A 17,353-nucleotide genomic window follows, 5' to 3' on the forward strand; every position below is an offset into this window, starting at 1 on the left:
ATAAAATTCAAATTGGATTATATATACATCTTATTCAAATATGTGATAATTGGATCAAGTTGTGAAATTTCAAGTATCATTGGCAGGCCTACCTCATTAGCTAGACTCTTATTTTTGTAATGTTTTACTTGTTTGTTGTATCTTTTTTATTTATTATCAAAAACTGTAAGATTTAAATAGAGGTAATTAAATGATGTGAAAAAAATAGTAGTTCAATTTACAATTAAATGGGGACTAAATTAAAAAATGAGTATTTTAGTCAAAAGAAAGTTTCATAATCTTATTCATATTTTTAATAGTATTGTGAATATAGAATTATAGATGTATTCATTTTTGCTATATTTTTTGGTAATTTTGTGTGTAAACATATTTTTTATATGTCACACTTACTTTTTGTTTAATATGATAAATATATGATATTATACATGTGCCTAAATTTTTTTCTATTTTTTATTTTATTAATTTTTATTATTTATTTATTATATTAAAAGGTTAATAAATTTAACCCAAAAGTTGAATTATTTATTATTAATTTTATATTTCATTATAAATAAAAATAGTTCTTATTTATTACACTTATTTTTTAATTTGATTAATAAAAACATCATAAATGTGTCTAATTTTTTATATATTTTTGTAATTTTCTATATTTATTTCTATATTAAAAATTTCACTACCTTACTATGACTTCATAGGTTTATCAATTTTATTCAGATAGTTTAATTGTTTTGCCACCACTTAGATAATGAATGGTTTTGTTTTTTAGTCAATGTTAAAATATATGGGTTTATATTGTTAAAAATATTGATATGGATTTAATTATTAACATTTATTAGTGAAAAATAACTTAAATATAGGATTTAATAAGAGAACATGAAATTTAAATACCTTAAGTATAAAACTTAATGAAAGGAGAATAAATAAGGTGGAAAGCAATAATTGAAGTTGCATTTTCAACCCTTACAATTAGATATTAACTAAGTACATAAATACGGGCATTTTAGTAGCCATAGAGCTTATAACAAAATGACTTTTATAGTCTTTCTCGAACAAAGAAATAGAGGGTAATCTTAGTCCAACAAAAGTTCACGCTACATCCACGCTTTTTTATATGGTATAGATTTGGTGCTATGCATCATTTATATACTTCCCCCTAACCCTTTTTCCTCAAAGTGTTGGTTAAGAGATTTTATTTTGTGTCAAAGTTGGAACAAACTAGCTAATACACCAACAAGTCAGCTCTCTGTTGGTATAAATAATTATGTTTGTGATATTAAATATATTATCTTTCATTTAAATTTGTACTTAATTCATGTAGAATATTTGTGGGGAGGATATCAGTTAAGGCATGTGGGTTTGTAGGATTTTGAGAAGGGGAAAACTTGGTTAATGGGAGTCCATGTTTTTTTTAATATTTATGTAGGATCCATGAAAATTTTATTTTCCCTCAGAGAAATTGTCAACAATTAGATGAGATACAATTGCCCCTTTTAATAATGACTTTTTTATGGTTAAAATGGTCATTGTCTCATGTACTTAAGAAATATAAGAACGTGGGTAAATGCACTTACCCTTGTAAATAACTTATCAAAAAGCGAACGGGGCCTTAGTAATATAAGTATGACCATTCTTTGGTTGTAGATTTTTTTATAGTTGTAGGTACATAGTGGTCATTAAGACCATCAGAGTACAAAGGGTGTCAAACCAACACTACACAAATGCTTGTAATGAAATCATAATCCATTGCACGTTTGCAATGAGTTCAATACTCATCGCACATTTGCGATGAACTCATACTTGAAACAAGTTGTGATGAACTTCAGCCTATGCAAATATGCGATGGAATCTTAGACACGCGTGAACTTGCAATGAGCTTTAGACACACACAAATCCGTGATGAACTTCAAACAAGTATCAAATTACTATAGATCGGGAATAAATATCATAAACACGTGTCTTTAAAATTACACGCATGATGGGATGCCCCGTGGATCTAGTAAAGGCAAGCAATGCAAGAAATAACATCACATGCGCCATGTCTATTTAAGAAGGGTCACAAAATGAAGTAGCACACGTTGATTATGAGAATCATCTAACGAAAGAAAAGTTTGTCAGTGAAATATCTCATAAGACACGTGGCGAAACCCTAATGATGCTCCCTTAATAGTCAACATAAAGAAAATATCACATTTCTTAATAAGAAATGTCTCATTTTTTTATTTTTTTTCCCTTATAGACTTAGTTTAACCTTATAAAAAGGGGGAACAACTCTCCCCTAGGAGGACAAGATCATGTAACCTTGACCTAGGGTTTCTCAAAAGGGGACTTTCCCTTCTCTCCCCTCTTCCCAACGTTATCTTTCTTTCCCGTCGCCTTCTCCGGACTTTCGGAGACTTTAAATCAGATAGTAAAAATATGTATTATTTGCATCTAGAATCCACCAAGGGTAACTATCAAAATAAAGAAAAAAAAAAGGTTATGGTTTAATTTTTTTTTTTTATTGTTAAGCGACCAGGTGAGTTGGGATATTAAACTTTTGGTTTACATGATAAAAAGAGGAGATGAGTGGCACAATAAACTCTTGGTCTTTGACAAAAGTCACGGGCAAGACCAAGGAAGAGTAAACCCAAATTACAGGACATGTAGAAATTTGAGCAATATGTTGGATTCCTTGCAAAATAGCATAAAGTTCAGCTTCCTCCACAAGTTCCAAGCTTTGAGACTTTCCATCCACCATACCAAGACAACACCAGGAATTGGATAAGCAGATAATGGCAAAAGAACAAGTATTTGAAAAATTCAAATACTATAATAATTATTTCATTATTAATATTTTATTTTTATAAAAGTCTAAAATAAAAAAATATTTTTAATATAAATATAGATTAGTGGATTTGATAGATTCAATTTATATTACATTTTTAAACATCTTATAAATAATATTTTTTTTGTGAATAATAAATATATGGTTATTTAATACAAATCAAAATATTAATAAATAAATTATACAAATTTTGAGATATATCATGTACAAATTAATAAATTTTAAGTATTAAAATAATTATTATATTATTAATAATTTAAAATTTCTTTAAATTAAAAATAAACTTCTTGATATAAATGTGGATTTGGTAGATTGTTTATTCTATTAGTTTATAAAATATTAATTTTAAATATTATTCTTTTTAATTTGTAATTGGAGTTGTTGAAGATAAATATATATTGGTTGTTGGAATTTTATGTAGATATTAAGTAATAAAAGTTAGTGTATTCCATTTATTAACATGAAATTAATATTGGATTAGTGGTTAAAGATGCATTGTTATTCGACGCTAGGCGGGTTGTGGTATGTGATTCATGTCACATAGGCTGCGTTTTTTTATGGTGAAGTTGTTAAATGGATGTTCAATACACTCCCGTATCAATGCATATCGGACTATATCGATGGACGCACGACACACATCGATACGATAGACAGTTGCAGTCTTGATAGGAGATGTTCCCGAATTACAGATCCGGTCTTAGGCTGCGTTTTTTGTTTGGGAACATCTTTAACAGCATCGTGCATTGAAACATCTTTAACAGCATCTTTAACAGATCCAGTCTTGATAGGAGATGTTCCCGAATTACAGTTGCATATCGGACTATATTCATGTCACATAGGCTGCGTTTTTTCTTAAACAGCATCCAGTCGTACATTAGGAACATCTCCACCGAATTACAGATCTGCTAAATTGATAGGAGATGTTCCCGATATGCGGCGGGATGCGCGTGCTTGCAGTTGCAGCCTTGCAGAGAGAGTGTGCCGAGTTTTGTTTGCTGGAGATCCTGTCGCCAACGCGTAACGCACAACCCCGCCCCGTTCTCTCTTTCTAAATTTAAGCTGTTCGCCACACTTTCCGTCATTGTCTCCGAATCCCCATCTCCCTCAACACGCATCCTACCACCGCCATCATCAGACCGCCTCCGTCTCTTCTTCTTTGAACACTCTCTGTCTGTCTGTTTCCGTCTCCCTCTCTCCCCCCCTCTCTCTCTCGCTCGCTCGTCACGGTGGCGAGCGGTGGAAATGAACGTTGGGAGTGACGATGAAGACGACGATGACGATGCCGCTTAACCATAGTAGCAACCACAACCACGAGAAAAATCAAACCCGGTCCTTGTCTCGAACACGGATCCGTCGATGGCGAAAAAGCCACACCGGCACTGCTGTCGTTGCTGTGGTGGCTCTCCTCATCTCCACCACTGCATGGTTGTCTCTCGTCTTCTCCGGCACCACCACTAGATGCTGGCACCATTTCAAGGATTGGGAGGGAAGCCCCCACCACTCTTTCCCCTGGCACAAACACTATCACTCCAATGCTCTCTCTTCACACTCCTCTCGTCCCCCTCCCCCTTCAATCAAAACGCCCATCCGCAGAAACACAAGTACTGCCACCATGATCGCCACAGCGAAGGAAGAGTTGTCCCTGAAGCACATAGTCTTCGGCATTGCCGGTTCGAAGCAGCTGTGGAAACGCCGCAAAGAGTTCGTCAAGCTGTGGTGGCGTCCCAAGAACATGCGTGGTCACGTCTGGTTAGAAGAAAACTTCAGCAACGATCACGATGACAATAACGGTGACGGCGACGATGATTCATCTTCATTGCCGCCTATTATGGTGTCTGAGGACATCTCGCGGTTCCGCTATACCAATCCGACGGGCCATCCTTCCGGCCTCCGGATCGCGCGGATAATCATGGAATCCTTCCGGCTGGGATTATCTGATGTACGCTGGTTCGTATTGGGGGATGACGACACAATCTTCAATCCCGATAATCTGGTCGATGTTTTGAACAAGTACGATTCGTCGGAGATGGTTTACATTGGTAGTCCTTCGGAGAGCCACTCTGCGAATACCTATTTCAGTCATTCCATGGCTTTTGGTGGTGGTGGGATTGCTATAAGCTATCCGCTTGCGGAGGCGCTTTCAAATAATCTGGACGAGTGCCTTGAGAGGTACCCGAAACTATACGGTAGTGATGATCGTCTCCATGCCTGCATTACTGAAATCGGGGTTCCTTTAACGAGAGAACATGGGTTTCATCAGGTGAATGCAGTGTTGTATTTCAGATTACAGTCTGGATTTTACCTTTTATACTTGTTCTTTATCCCATTATAGTTGTTGTCTTCATCTTGTGCTTGTTCTTATCTCTCTTATCGTTGTTGTAACTATTAATATTATATCTGCAGTGGGATATCAGGGGCAATGCTCATGGTCTTCTCTCCGCTCACCCAATTGCGCCTTTTATCTCAATTCATCATGTTGAGGCTGTTGATCCTTTCTATTCTGGCATGAGTTCCCTCGAGGGTCTGAAACTTTTTACAAGGGCCATGAGAGCTGATCCCAGGGCTTTTTTGCAGCGGTCAATTTGTTACGATCGAATCCGGCGGTTAACATTCTTGGTCTCTCTAGGTTATGTTGTTCAGGTGTTCCCAAACATTGTGCTTCCGCGGGAGTTAGAGCGCTCAGAGCAGACTTATTCTGCTTGGAACCGAATTAGTCACAGGAATGAGTTTGATTTCGACACTAGAGATGTCCATGGATCTGTCTGTAAGAAGCCAATCCTTTTCTTCTTGAAGGATGTATGGAAAGATGGAAATGCTACTATGGCTACATATAGACGAACTAACGGGAGTGATGATCTGAAAAGAAAGGTCTTCTGCTTTCCTCGATCCCTTCCTTTGCCTCGTGTCCAGAATATTCAGGTTCTGGGATATCCACTTAGCAAGACCTGGCATCTGGTGGGTCTTTTTGATTTTCTTTGATATAGCACAAGTCAAAACTACATATATATATATATATATATATATATATATATATATATATACACACATATATTCTCTAATAGTAATGCGTTTTCGGGTTTTTTTTTTTTTGAAAATGTATGGGACTTATTTGGTCTTGTATATTCTTGTTCAGATGCCCCGGAGACTCTGCTGCAAAGTAAACCAAACCACCGATCAATTTCTTAGACTAACAGTCAGGCAATGTGAGAGGGGGTATTCTGGTTTTCTTGCTGAATCTGTGTGAATTTTGATGAACCATTGACGTATGGTTTATTCTTTCTTCTTCTGGGATGAAGTTCAATTCTGAAGGGACTTCTCTTTAATGTACTTCAGTTTCAGCTCAAATTTGAACTTTACTTCTCGTTTATGATCAGCTGGCATTTGGCATTTTGGAAAGCCTTATTTGTAGGTTGTGGATATATAGAGGAAGTTCTCATGTACACAGTTGAGTCAAAGAAAATGGAGATGTAGACACCAGCCCCAGGAATTGTATTCTTTGCCTTCGTTTTTTTCTCAGAAGGTATTTAATTATAATCTAAGATTTGATGTTTGACAGTTGCTAATGGAGTTGCTTATGCTAGTAGTTGTACTCAATCCTGAAGATACTGTGGAAGGTAATATGATCATTAGTGATTCTTTCTCCACAAAATTTTCTCTTTCTTGATTTCTTATATTAGTCACATGCTGGATTTCTTAGGCATGATACTTGTGATAGACCAGAGTGGCAATAGAGTTAAAGCTGAGATTTAGAAAATGAGTTTTTAGAAGTCATGGAAGACGTTCAGATACTTGGATAGAAATTGGCAGAAGTCTCTAGAGTAATCCTATTCATTTTCTATTAGGAGAGTGGGTTCCTTTATTTGATTCTTTCGTATAACTAGATGAATTCATAATATATGAAGGTCTGTCTTCCAAACAGACTGGGCTCTTTAACAAGGGTCTCTTAATTGAAAGTATATAGGCTTGGCTGTCAAACTAATTATTCTGAGGCCCAGACATTCTATAGCAATGCAACATAACTTATGAAATTGAATGTATCTGTGAATGGGCAAGAAGTTTGAGTAAAGCCAAAGAAATTTCCAATAGATGGAGGTCAAATGAAGAAAGAGGATCTATGTTGGGTGGAAACAAGTGCCAAACATTGGTAGGGAGGTTTCGTTGTTAGGAAAATTACGAATGAACTTCCTCGCAACAAAGTGCTTCATCCACATGTGAACTGCATAGCCTTTATGTTTTCCATTATTATCAACTTCCCATTGTTTTCTTATTACATTTTGTATGATGTTAACCTACTCTTAGATTATAATTCCGAGAACAAGTTTGGTTTGGTGACAATGTGGGGAAAAATAGGCCACTGATGAAAAACCTTTTCTCAAACTCAATGTTGGAACGATGAAGAAGTAAAGAGATATTGTGAAGGTAAATTGGGCAAGGATTTGGGGAGAAAGAGATAGGGAATTTGTTTGGATGCTACAGTAAGAGGGGACAAAACAAAAAGTAAAATCCCTTTGAAGTCAAAAAGAATTAAAAAAAGTAATGATCAGTTGGTTCATACTAAGGAAAGTCAAGTGGCTAACAAGAAATGTGACAACCAGAATACAATGGGTTAGCAGGTCAGCTAATGCTATGACTGATGTCTTAAGCTAAACAAGGGGCTTTTAGTGATTCTCTCTTTGTGGCTGATTTGTAATTTTAATTTTTGAGATTCTTGGACTCAAGGGTCAGGCTGCATCCCGCGCTCCCCTAGGGAAGCTTGTAACAGTCAATCTTTTGCTAATAAAACCTTTTCATTTATAAAAAAAAAAGATCAGTTGGTTCATATAATGCATGTACTCTCGTCAGGAAGAGGCTGGAAGTTAAAGATAGATTTGATACTGAGGAAGTTGGAGGTTTATCACATCAACCTCTTTGAAGATGGGGGGTTCCGTTCCTAATGAAATACAACCTAGGGATTCAGAATCAGATCATGATAAGAATGTTTCAGATCAAGAGGAAGGTTTGGAGTTGCAGGATTGTGATGATGATCAAATTGTGGATCAAGTACGAGAGGCTGAGAAGAAAATTGGGCTGGAACTTGGAAGAACTGAAGTTGTTGAGGTGGATGTTGGAGTGAGTAAAATTATGGGGCTTTTCTTCTTTGGTGGGGAAGAGTTTGCAAGAAAAACTTTCATGGAATTGGAGAAGGGAATGGAATATATGGTCAGTGAGTAAGGAGGTTGAGGGAGAGGGGAGGGGAAAGAGGGATGCATTTCAAACGAATTGGGGATATGTTGTTTGGGCAAGGGGTCTGATGGGTTGGGTTTCTTTGAGGTTTATTTTCTTGTCTTTTGTGCTGATATTGTGGGCAAGATTAAGTGTTTGTCCGGTGATTGTAGGTTGTTTTCTTGTTTAGTTTTTTTTTTGAGGGTGATCTCTCATCACCTGGCATTGTATGCTTCATTTCCGTTTTTAATAATTTTTTTTTTGTTTATCTTCAAAAAATCGTGAAGGAAACCTTAATTGACCTTGAAGATTTATAAGAAAAATGACCGAATGTCTTTTTTGTTTTAAATTTAATGTTCCAAAAACAACTTGCTACACACACTTGTTGGCCAACCTGAAATTTCATCTTTTAAATTTGACTAAAGGGGGAACCTTTTCTAGAATGGACAGCCATATGAAAGCCTCAACTTTTATGGGAGTTGAAGATCCATAAATCTAACCAACCTTACCCCTTCATGAGATTCAAATGATCCCTTACCAACTTGTTATAGAAGGATTTAGTTCTTTCTAGATATGCTGGTCTTCTTTATATGGATCTGTTAGAGCTTTTTTCCAAACAATTGATTAGCTGTTCATTCTCCTTGATCTCCCTATGGAGCAAGGGTTTTTAGGAGGGATTCTACAGTTCATTATGCCTTATCCCAAGGCATGAGTTGGGTGGTCTGGGTATAAGGAGATTTCAAGATCTAAATAAAGCTTTGCTCGGCAAGTGGTTATGGAGATTTGGAAAGGGGGAGATGCTTTCTAATGTTTCATTAAACGCATATACCATCATTTCCCCTGCTTGCATTTATTGAAAAGATCATGTGGTGCAAGCATGCTTTAAAATGTCGGGAAATGTTGGAAATATTGCCTGACATATGCCGATATCAAGACCTGGCGACAGAAACTTTTTGGTGATTAGGAAAAATACAAAATGTCGTTCGACATTTTTGATATTTTGGTTAAATGTCGACCAAGTTGGTCCAAACACACAAAAAGTTACATTATTTCTTAATATTTTGAACATTGGGAATCTTATTTAACACCAAAAACATGAGAAAGGGAGAGAGGGATTTGAAAAGAAACAAAATGAAAACATGTGTAGCATGAGATGTAGGTTTAAAGAAGGGAAAACGGAAGAAGGGTTTCATATTTTCCATACCTACATGCTTGAACATTTGAATCGACTAGATTAGGGTTCGAGTCAATTAGCTTTACCATCCATGGAGCATTGAAAACCCTCTTTGGAGCAAGAATCAAGAAGCTAGTCCTCTGAAACTTGAAGCTTTGACCTCTTGTCTCAGTTCAGGTACACAAGAACACAAACCCTCTTCTAGAGTTCCCGTATGAAAAATAAGAGAAAAAAAGAAGGAATGAAATAGGAGGGGAATAAAAACATCTCCTTTATTCAATAGATCTTGTGGCCTTGCACTTGCTCTTTCTCCTCACCTTTTCAGCTTGAGAGTTGAGTGGGGTTGGACTCTAGAGTGAGCATTCAGTCCTTGAATGTTCAGATAAAGTGAATGGTAGCATGTCTTAACTCTTATGAGGTGATGGTCTATGGTTCATAGACCATCACAATATAAAACACTTACAAAAGAATCTTTATTATTAGAACTAGTGAATGACCCTGTACTAACTAAGTACGGGGAATTTCGACTAAAAAAAGTACAGGGAATCAATAATGTTAAATTTACATAATGGAATCAATAATGTTAAATTTATATTTATTAATATTTTAAACAATTATTAAAATTTTAAGAAATATTTATTTCAAAAAATAGCTTTTCAATATTTATTAGAATATGGAAACTTTTATTTTGGTATGATACGTAGAGGGTTAATGATTAATTGAGATTGATAGAATGTAGGCAAAAGTGGTTGTGGATAACCACTTTTGCATTTTCTGCATTTTTTTAGGAATGGATTGAAAATGGTGGTAGTGGGCTGTGGGTTTTAGCGGCAACTTCTCAGAAAATGCCATGTGTCTAGTTTTCCAGAAAAAATGAGAAGGCCATGTGTCTGAATGGTGGGGGCTGTAGCCTGGTGTAGTGGGTTGTGGGCTCTAGCAGGAATTTCTCAGAAATTGCCACATGTCTAGCTTTATAGAAAATGAGAAACCCACTTGTCTGAATGGTGGTAGTGGGCTGTGGGCTTTAACAACTTCTCAGAAAATGCCATGTGTCTAAATTTCCAGAAAAATGAAAAAGCCACGTGTCTGAATGGTGGGGGCTGTAGCTTGAAAACCTTCCTTTTATATATATATATATATATGCTATAGTACACGAGGGTCTATGGTAATATTATGGACCTTCACTAAAAATGCCATTCAAACATTACTATATAATATTTATATACTATGATGTATATATTAAAAATATTAATATATAATATATTACTATAAGTTACTTATATAAGTCACTAATAATTTAAAAGTAGTATTTGTAATAAAATATTCATAAAAAGGAATTAAAAAGCAAAAACAAAGGAATAAACTAATTACTTATAAGAACATAAAGATATGCATGTATGTAAAATATTTCTTCATAATACAATAATAAAAATATTAATATAAAATAGTATATTGTCGCTACTCACTAATAATATACAAGTTAATAAAAGTTAATATTATAATATACATAATATATTAATATATATAGTCACTAGAAAGGCGAATTAATGCTTCTTTTATCATCTTACAAAATATCATTGCATATTTCCACATATTTCACAAGATTTCCGCAATGTCTATACTTTTTACATATTTCCATCCAACATTTATGACATGTCCTATATTTGGGTAATCGAGATTTCCATCAACAACGACATTTTAAACCTTGGGGGGCAAGAATAGTCTTTTTTTTTTTGGATTATAGCATGTGGTGCAAGAAAAGTTAATATTTCCAACTTGATGGCTGAGGTGAATCAGAAGGCTAATTCCAATCAGCAATTTAAATGATAATTGGGATTAGCTTGCCATTAGGTCCTAACACCTCAAACGTATAAAATCAACGGCATGGGACAAGGAGTGGCATAATCTTCAACACTGTAATTACTCTAGAAAGGTTAAATTGATGGATGACAGGTGTTGGTGGACTAGTCAACAGTGGTCATTCCACCAAGAATGTCCAAACACGTGTCAGTTGTTGAGGGCTGAACACTCCTTGGTGGTGTCACTTGGCCACTATTAATTCCCCTTCTTGGTTTGGTGGAAATCTACACATGGGATTGCTATCCTTTTCAACCTCCTAGCCGTGTGCTGAACTCAAGCCCACAAGTTCCCTTCCATTATTTCTTTTTTACAAAAGATTTTTGTTTGACTTGGTGATTCTGTCCTTCTTGCTTAACATGGATTTCTTAGTTGACTCAATTGCAAGTAATGCATCGAGAATCAGTATCAAATACAATGAGATTAGAACGTAGGGTGCATCAAAGACAACCTTTTTGAATCTCTTTTGGTAATTTCTACTACATGGTAATGCCGTTTGGTTTGAAGTATGGGGGAGCAACTTATCAGAGGACAATGATGGCAATCTTCCATGGTATGAAGTAGGAGATTGGAGATTATGCCAATGATTTAATTATAAAAAAGTAATGTTGATGATTTAGTAAAATCTAAAAGCAAAGAAGGCCATGTTGCTGACCTTAAGGCGAGGCGCATTTCAAGGTATGCGCCTTGCCTAGGTCCTAGGTGCAGACCTTTCAAAAGGCACATGCCTGGTTTACCTAGGCGTGTGCCTTTTGAAAATTTGGCACTTTTTTGCTTTTTTTTTTGAACATACCGAAGCTCCGAGAACCCCCGATTTGGTAATGTTGTTCATTCATTCATCCTAATAAAATGTCTTCTTAAAAAGCAATTAAAACTATAAAATCATTATTTTTTGTGTGAAAACTAAGAATTTAAGACCTAATGTGGACTTGTTTGGGCTTGCCTCGAGGGGTGTGGCACAAAGGCGGCTCGTAGAATCAGGAATGTAATATGTTTTACATTACATTAGCCATGTGAAGTGCTGCAATTGAGTGAAAAAAGAGATTAGAGGTTTTACATGCTTGAAAATGTTTGATTTTATTTTTAAATTCTCATTTGAATATGCTTTACATCTTATGTTTATGTATTTTAGTTTTAGATAATAGGTTTTTTAAAACATTATTTTAAAATTTAACTTTATATTTTTTAGTAATATTATGTTTAATATTTTTTGAATTTTTGGCATTTTTTTGAATTTCCTAACATTTTTTTTTTATTTTTTAGCATTTTTTTGGTATTTATGCGCCTTGCTTCAAAAAGGAGCGCGCCTCACCTTGCGCCTTAGGTGCAAATTGACCCTTGCACCTTTTTTATGCCTTGCGCTTTTAAAACACTGTATGCTATGCAACTCCTAAAGAATTACATGTTAATGTGCCCTGTCATGCTCCTTACAAAATTAGACCTAGTAAAGCACTTGCTATCACAACTAATACTAGTAGGATGGGTTTTGATGTGTGCATTGTAGTTCAAACAAATTCGCCATGACACATTAAACTCCAAAAGCCAAAAAGGCCGATGTGATAGCTGACCTATTAATGCAGTTCCCAGTGATGATTTCTTTGATTTGAGATTTGATTGGGGTTTTGTGTGTCAAAATTAATGGCTCTTCCATGGCCTTAGAAGGAGCCATGAGGGTGGTATTTATATATCCCAAAGGGAGCATGCCACTCTTTCTTTTAGATAGGGTTTTCCTTGCACTAACAATGTGGTAGAATGTGGAGCTTTGCATTTGGGACTCATTTTGACCTTGAACATGTTAATTAGATGTGTTTAGACTTAGGGCGACTCTAGTCTTCTCATCAACCAAATGATGGGAACAGAGGAAATCTAGCTCATTCCTTATTGTACTTGGAAGTCAATAATTGCTATTTGGCAGAATGGTTCAACCAAATAGAATTTGAGCACATAGGTTATGTTGGGTAGAAGATAGCCAATGCCCTAGTTGTTTTAGCCTCAGGACTTAAAGTATGAAAAGGAGGCAACAACCTTGGTCCCCCTGCTAATGGTTTCATGAAGCTGAATTTTGATGGTACCTGTGAAGGAAATCCTGGACCTTCTGGTATTGGAGGTGTTTTTAGGGATGAAGATGGAAAAATTATGTCTCTTTTCTCTGCTCCCATTGGTGTTGAGGACTCGTTAAGGGCAAAAATCCTTGCTGTGTTGGAACTTGGAAGGAGCCAAAAGAGCCAAAGAGCTTAACCTTACTAAGATATTAATTGAAGGGGGTTCTAATTTGGTTATTGGCTGGCTTCAGAAAGAGAGTGGGGGTTGTGGGCTTTCATGAATGCGAAAAGGAAATTTAGATACTTGACGCAAGGAATGGAGGTCAAGCTGAATTGGGTTAAGAGAGATGCCAACTCCATGGCTGATGCTTTAGCTAAACAAGGGGTGGGAAGAAGTTGTAATTTTTGGGCTATATTGTAATTCATCTTATGGTTTCTATCTAGGGAGTTAAGAGAGTTTATTTCCTCCTTGTATCCTTCTTTGACTTATAATTAATGAAATTCAGTTATTGATAAAAAAGGATCCATACAATTCTCTCCATATGTAAGCCTGTAAAGAAGGATTGCTTTGGCAAGATGTTGATCTGATGGAGACTGTTGTTTGGGATTGCACAAAGGATGCAGAAACATATAGGAGGTTGGTAGAGAGAAATCGGGTCTTTGAGTTCCTCACCGAACTCAACTCAGAGTATGATATTGACATATTGTGAGGCAGAATGTTTTAGCAAAGAATGAGGTGACTTTGTCTCAGGCATATGCTATGGTTAGCAGTGAGGAGAGCAGAAGATGGGTTCAGTTTGTTGAGCCACAAGTTGATCACTATGCTAATGCGGGGATGAAGCCAAAGGCTAGCACTGGGAAGAAAGATGTTATTTGTGAATACTACAAGAAGCCTAAACACACTAAAGACACATGTTGGAAGCTGCATCCAAAGCTTGTTCCTACCAGATTCAAGAAAGAAAATGTGGAAAAAGGGTTTAGACAACAAATAAGGGAAATAATCTGCTTGGCAAGGGAAGTTGGAGTAACATTCAAATGGGTAAGGAGATATGCAAACTCTATGACAGATAGCTTGGCAAAACATGGGGCTTTCAGGGAAAACTTCTTTTGGGATGTATTGTAATTCTTGATGTTATTTTGGGTCAACACTCTTTGTCTAAGTGGTTGACAGTGTAAGATGTTTATTTGATATCCTTAATGAAAGTTATTGTTTCCAATAAAAAAATGGTGGAACAAGGGTTAAAACTAGAAAAGGTGGAAAATCCAATGTAGCCACCTCTTTACAAGGTGAATAAGGATAGGGTGGAGAGATATCGGTGGGAGAACAACTTGCAGTCGCCAGGGCTGAATATGAGAAGTATGGCCGAATCTTCAGTCACTTGAAATCCATTGCTATAGCTTCCTTTAGAGACAGTTCCTTCCTCTGCATATGCTCACTTAGGTATTCGTGTCACTGCACATCATGCTTCTGTCTCAGGTACTTATAAACCCCTTGGATAATTAATTCTAGTGCTTATGACCATATGACCGGTGTTTCGCAGTTATTCACCTCTTACCAATTTCTTTCTTGCCGAGATAAGATATCCCTTGCTGATGGCTCCCTAGCCCTTATCACGAGAAAGGGAGACATTAAGACCTCTAATGCCTTGACCTTATCATCTGTTCTTCATATACTTAAACTTAATACCAATTTGCTTTCAGTTAATAATTTGACTAAATCCCTGAATTGCAGTGTGACATTTTTTCCTTCATATTGTGTTTTTCAGGGCATGAAATCTCAAAAGGTGATTGGGAGTGGCCATGAGGCGAATGGGATCTATCTGTTAGACATGCCTGAGTAGAGCCAAGTACAACCTAAGAGAACTACATTTGTTTCAGAGTCCACTTGTCGTATAATGTTATAGTCGTTTGGGTCATTTGTCCTTTTCTTCATTGAGTCAGTTGTTTCTAGAGTTATTTAAAGGAACTAGTCTATCGAGTCTTTCATTGCGAGTCTTGTGAGTTCTCAAAGCATTGTAAGAGCACTTATCCTTCAAGTAATAAAAGATCAACTATTCTTTTTTAATATTGTTCACTCTGATGTGTGGGGGCTTTACCATTTACCATGTATGGGTGGGTATAAATATTTCATCCTATTTATTGATGATTTTTCACGATATACTTGGATTTACCATATGCGCTCTCGGACTGAAGTGCCTAAACTTGTGTAATAGTTCCATGAACACATACTCAAAATATTTCGGTCAGACAATGCTAAAGAATATTTTGAGGATGACCTTACCTCCTATCTTGAGAAGTTTGGGATTATTCATCAGAGTTCTTGTGCCTGCGCTCCACAACAATGGAGTAGCGGAGAGGAAAAACAGACACATTGTGGAAGTTACAAGGAGCATTCTTTTAGCTACCCATGTTCCTGTGAAGTTTTGGGGTGATGCAGTTTTAACAACTACATACCTTATTAACCGCATGCCTTCTCGAGGCTTGGGGTTAAAATCTCCCTTCGGAGTCCTTTTTCTTGATGTTGAGATTTTCTCTATTCCTTTGAGGGTCTTTGGTTGCACTTGTTATGTCCACATTCCACATTCCCTATAGGAAATTCCTCATAAAGTTCGTTCCCTTACTATTCTAGTTGGAATATGGAAGGTGGATAAGAAGTAAATGGGTAGATTAGCAAAAGTCGCTCTAGTCAAGGTTATTCTCTCGCCCATTGAGATGTAATTCATTTGCCAAAGGACCAACATTTTGGCAAATCTCTCTACCACCAATTTCCAAAAGCCCTCTATTCTTGGGTTCCCTCCCAAAGGATGACCTAGGTACTCTCAAGGCCAGTTTCTACCACACACCCCAAAATCCCTGCAAGTACTCAAATCAGCCTTCCCTTGTTGTTCTTAGCGCTGCAAACGGATTGAATTGGATTTGGTAAGGGGTATATCTGATTTGAGTATCCGACTCGATAAGAAATCTGACCGATTTGAATTCAATAAGAATCCATAAGCTTTCTAAGATTATTATTCAATTTTGATTTTGAATATTTTATTGGATATCCAATTTGAATCTGATTTGATTTGGATTGTGGTAAAAAACTTGATGATACAATATAAATAATAGATTATATTATTTATACAATATAGTAATACATTATAATACATAATATGTAATTATATGAATAATATATAATATATAGATTACATATATAACATACAATATTTCATAACGAACGGATCGAATTGGGTTGTGGCGGATCAGATCAGGGTATATTCGAATTCGATTTGATTCGTTTACTAATCGCGTTGACTTTTTTGATTCAATTCGATTTGTTAGGATCGGGGGGTATCTGAATACGACTCTTACCATATTGAATTCAGATTTGAATTGGATATGATCCGACTTATTTGCAGCCCTAATTCTTCTTTTTTTGCTACACATTCATTAGCCACTAGTATTTGGTTATTAATTTGCTTTCTTCAACAAATATACCTTGGAATTGTGGAATTATTGATGGAATCACCTTTTTTAGTCTCTTGGACAGGACCTTTGTTATGATTTTATTAAGATTCCCCACCAAGATTATGGATCTAAAGTCCTTTTTGATTTTGGCCTCCTTCTTAGGTATCAAGGCTATGAAAGTTGCGTTTGTTCCTCGAGAAATCTCCTCTTTGGTGAAACTCATTAAAAACTTCCATTAAATCACCTTTTAGAATTTCCTAGCAATTTTGGTAAAAAACCATAAAAAAGCCACCCGATCATAGGGATTTATAACTTTCCGTTGAGAAGACAACCTCTTTTAATTTCCTTAACTGGTAAACACACTTTCCAGAACTACCAATTGGGCAATGACCACTCTATCCTAGTCTAAATCTGGATTTCTAAACTCCTCTCACTTGTGCATTCACTTCTATCTTGATTATAAGGTTTTTCTTCCTTGTTTTGCATGCTGAGTGAAAAAAATTTAGTGTTCCTATCTCCCTCTAAAAGCCATTTGCATTTAGACTTTTGTCTCCAAGACATTTCCTCTTATCAATTCTTCCAGCTCAGACTTTAACCTTACACCTCTCTTCTCCTTCCAATAATCTGTCTCTATGCTTCTTTTTTATCCAATTCTCTCCTTAGTTTCCTTTATCCTTTGATAATTTTCTTTATTCCAAGCTTTGGATTTCTCTTTTAGCTTCTTTAACCTCTTAGAAGATCTTACTCCCTTCTTTGAGCTACTGATTCCATCTTCTCCTCATCAAACCTTAACTTTATCCACAAAGG

The 17,353-nt window shown here is 36.0% G+C and overlaps 1 protein-coding gene across 3 annotated transcripts in view; it reads left to right on the plus strand.

Annotated features, from left to right (window-relative positions):
- The first annotated feature begins 3,816 nt into the window (after positions 1–3,816).
- The window catches only part of LOC148864239 (beta-1,3-n-acetylglucosaminyltransferase radical fringe protein, putative (DUF604)), a 32,595-nt gene continuing 19,058 nt past the window's right edge, over positions 3,817–17,353 (plus strand). Inside the window, exons 1-4 of one of the 3 annotated variants that reach the window (XR_016109040.1) lie at positions 3,840–5,084; positions 5,228–5,779; positions 5,958–6,344; positions 14,866–15,162. Coding sequence is in view for 1 of the 3 variants with exons in the window: in XM_088974711.1 (XP_088830837.1) it covers positions 4,086–5,084; positions 5,228–5,779; positions 5,958–6,068 (1,662 nt within the window). In the remaining 2 variants the exon portion in view is untranslated. Of the gene's footprint in view, positions 5,085–5,227; positions 5,780–5,957; positions 6,474–14,865; positions 15,163–17,353 lie in introns of those variants that run through there. The other 2 variants (XM_088974711.1, XR_016109039.1) reach the window with 2 other exon arrangements.

Source organism: Nelumbo lutea, chromosome 3 (genome assembly GCF_056320005.1).
Source record: "Nelumbo lutea isolate HS-2025 chromosome 3, American lotus-T2T, whole genome shotgun sequence".
NCBI classification, from domain to species: domain Eukaryota; kingdom Viridiplantae; phylum Streptophyta; class Magnoliopsida; order Proteales; family Nelumbonaceae; genus Nelumbo; species Nelumbo lutea.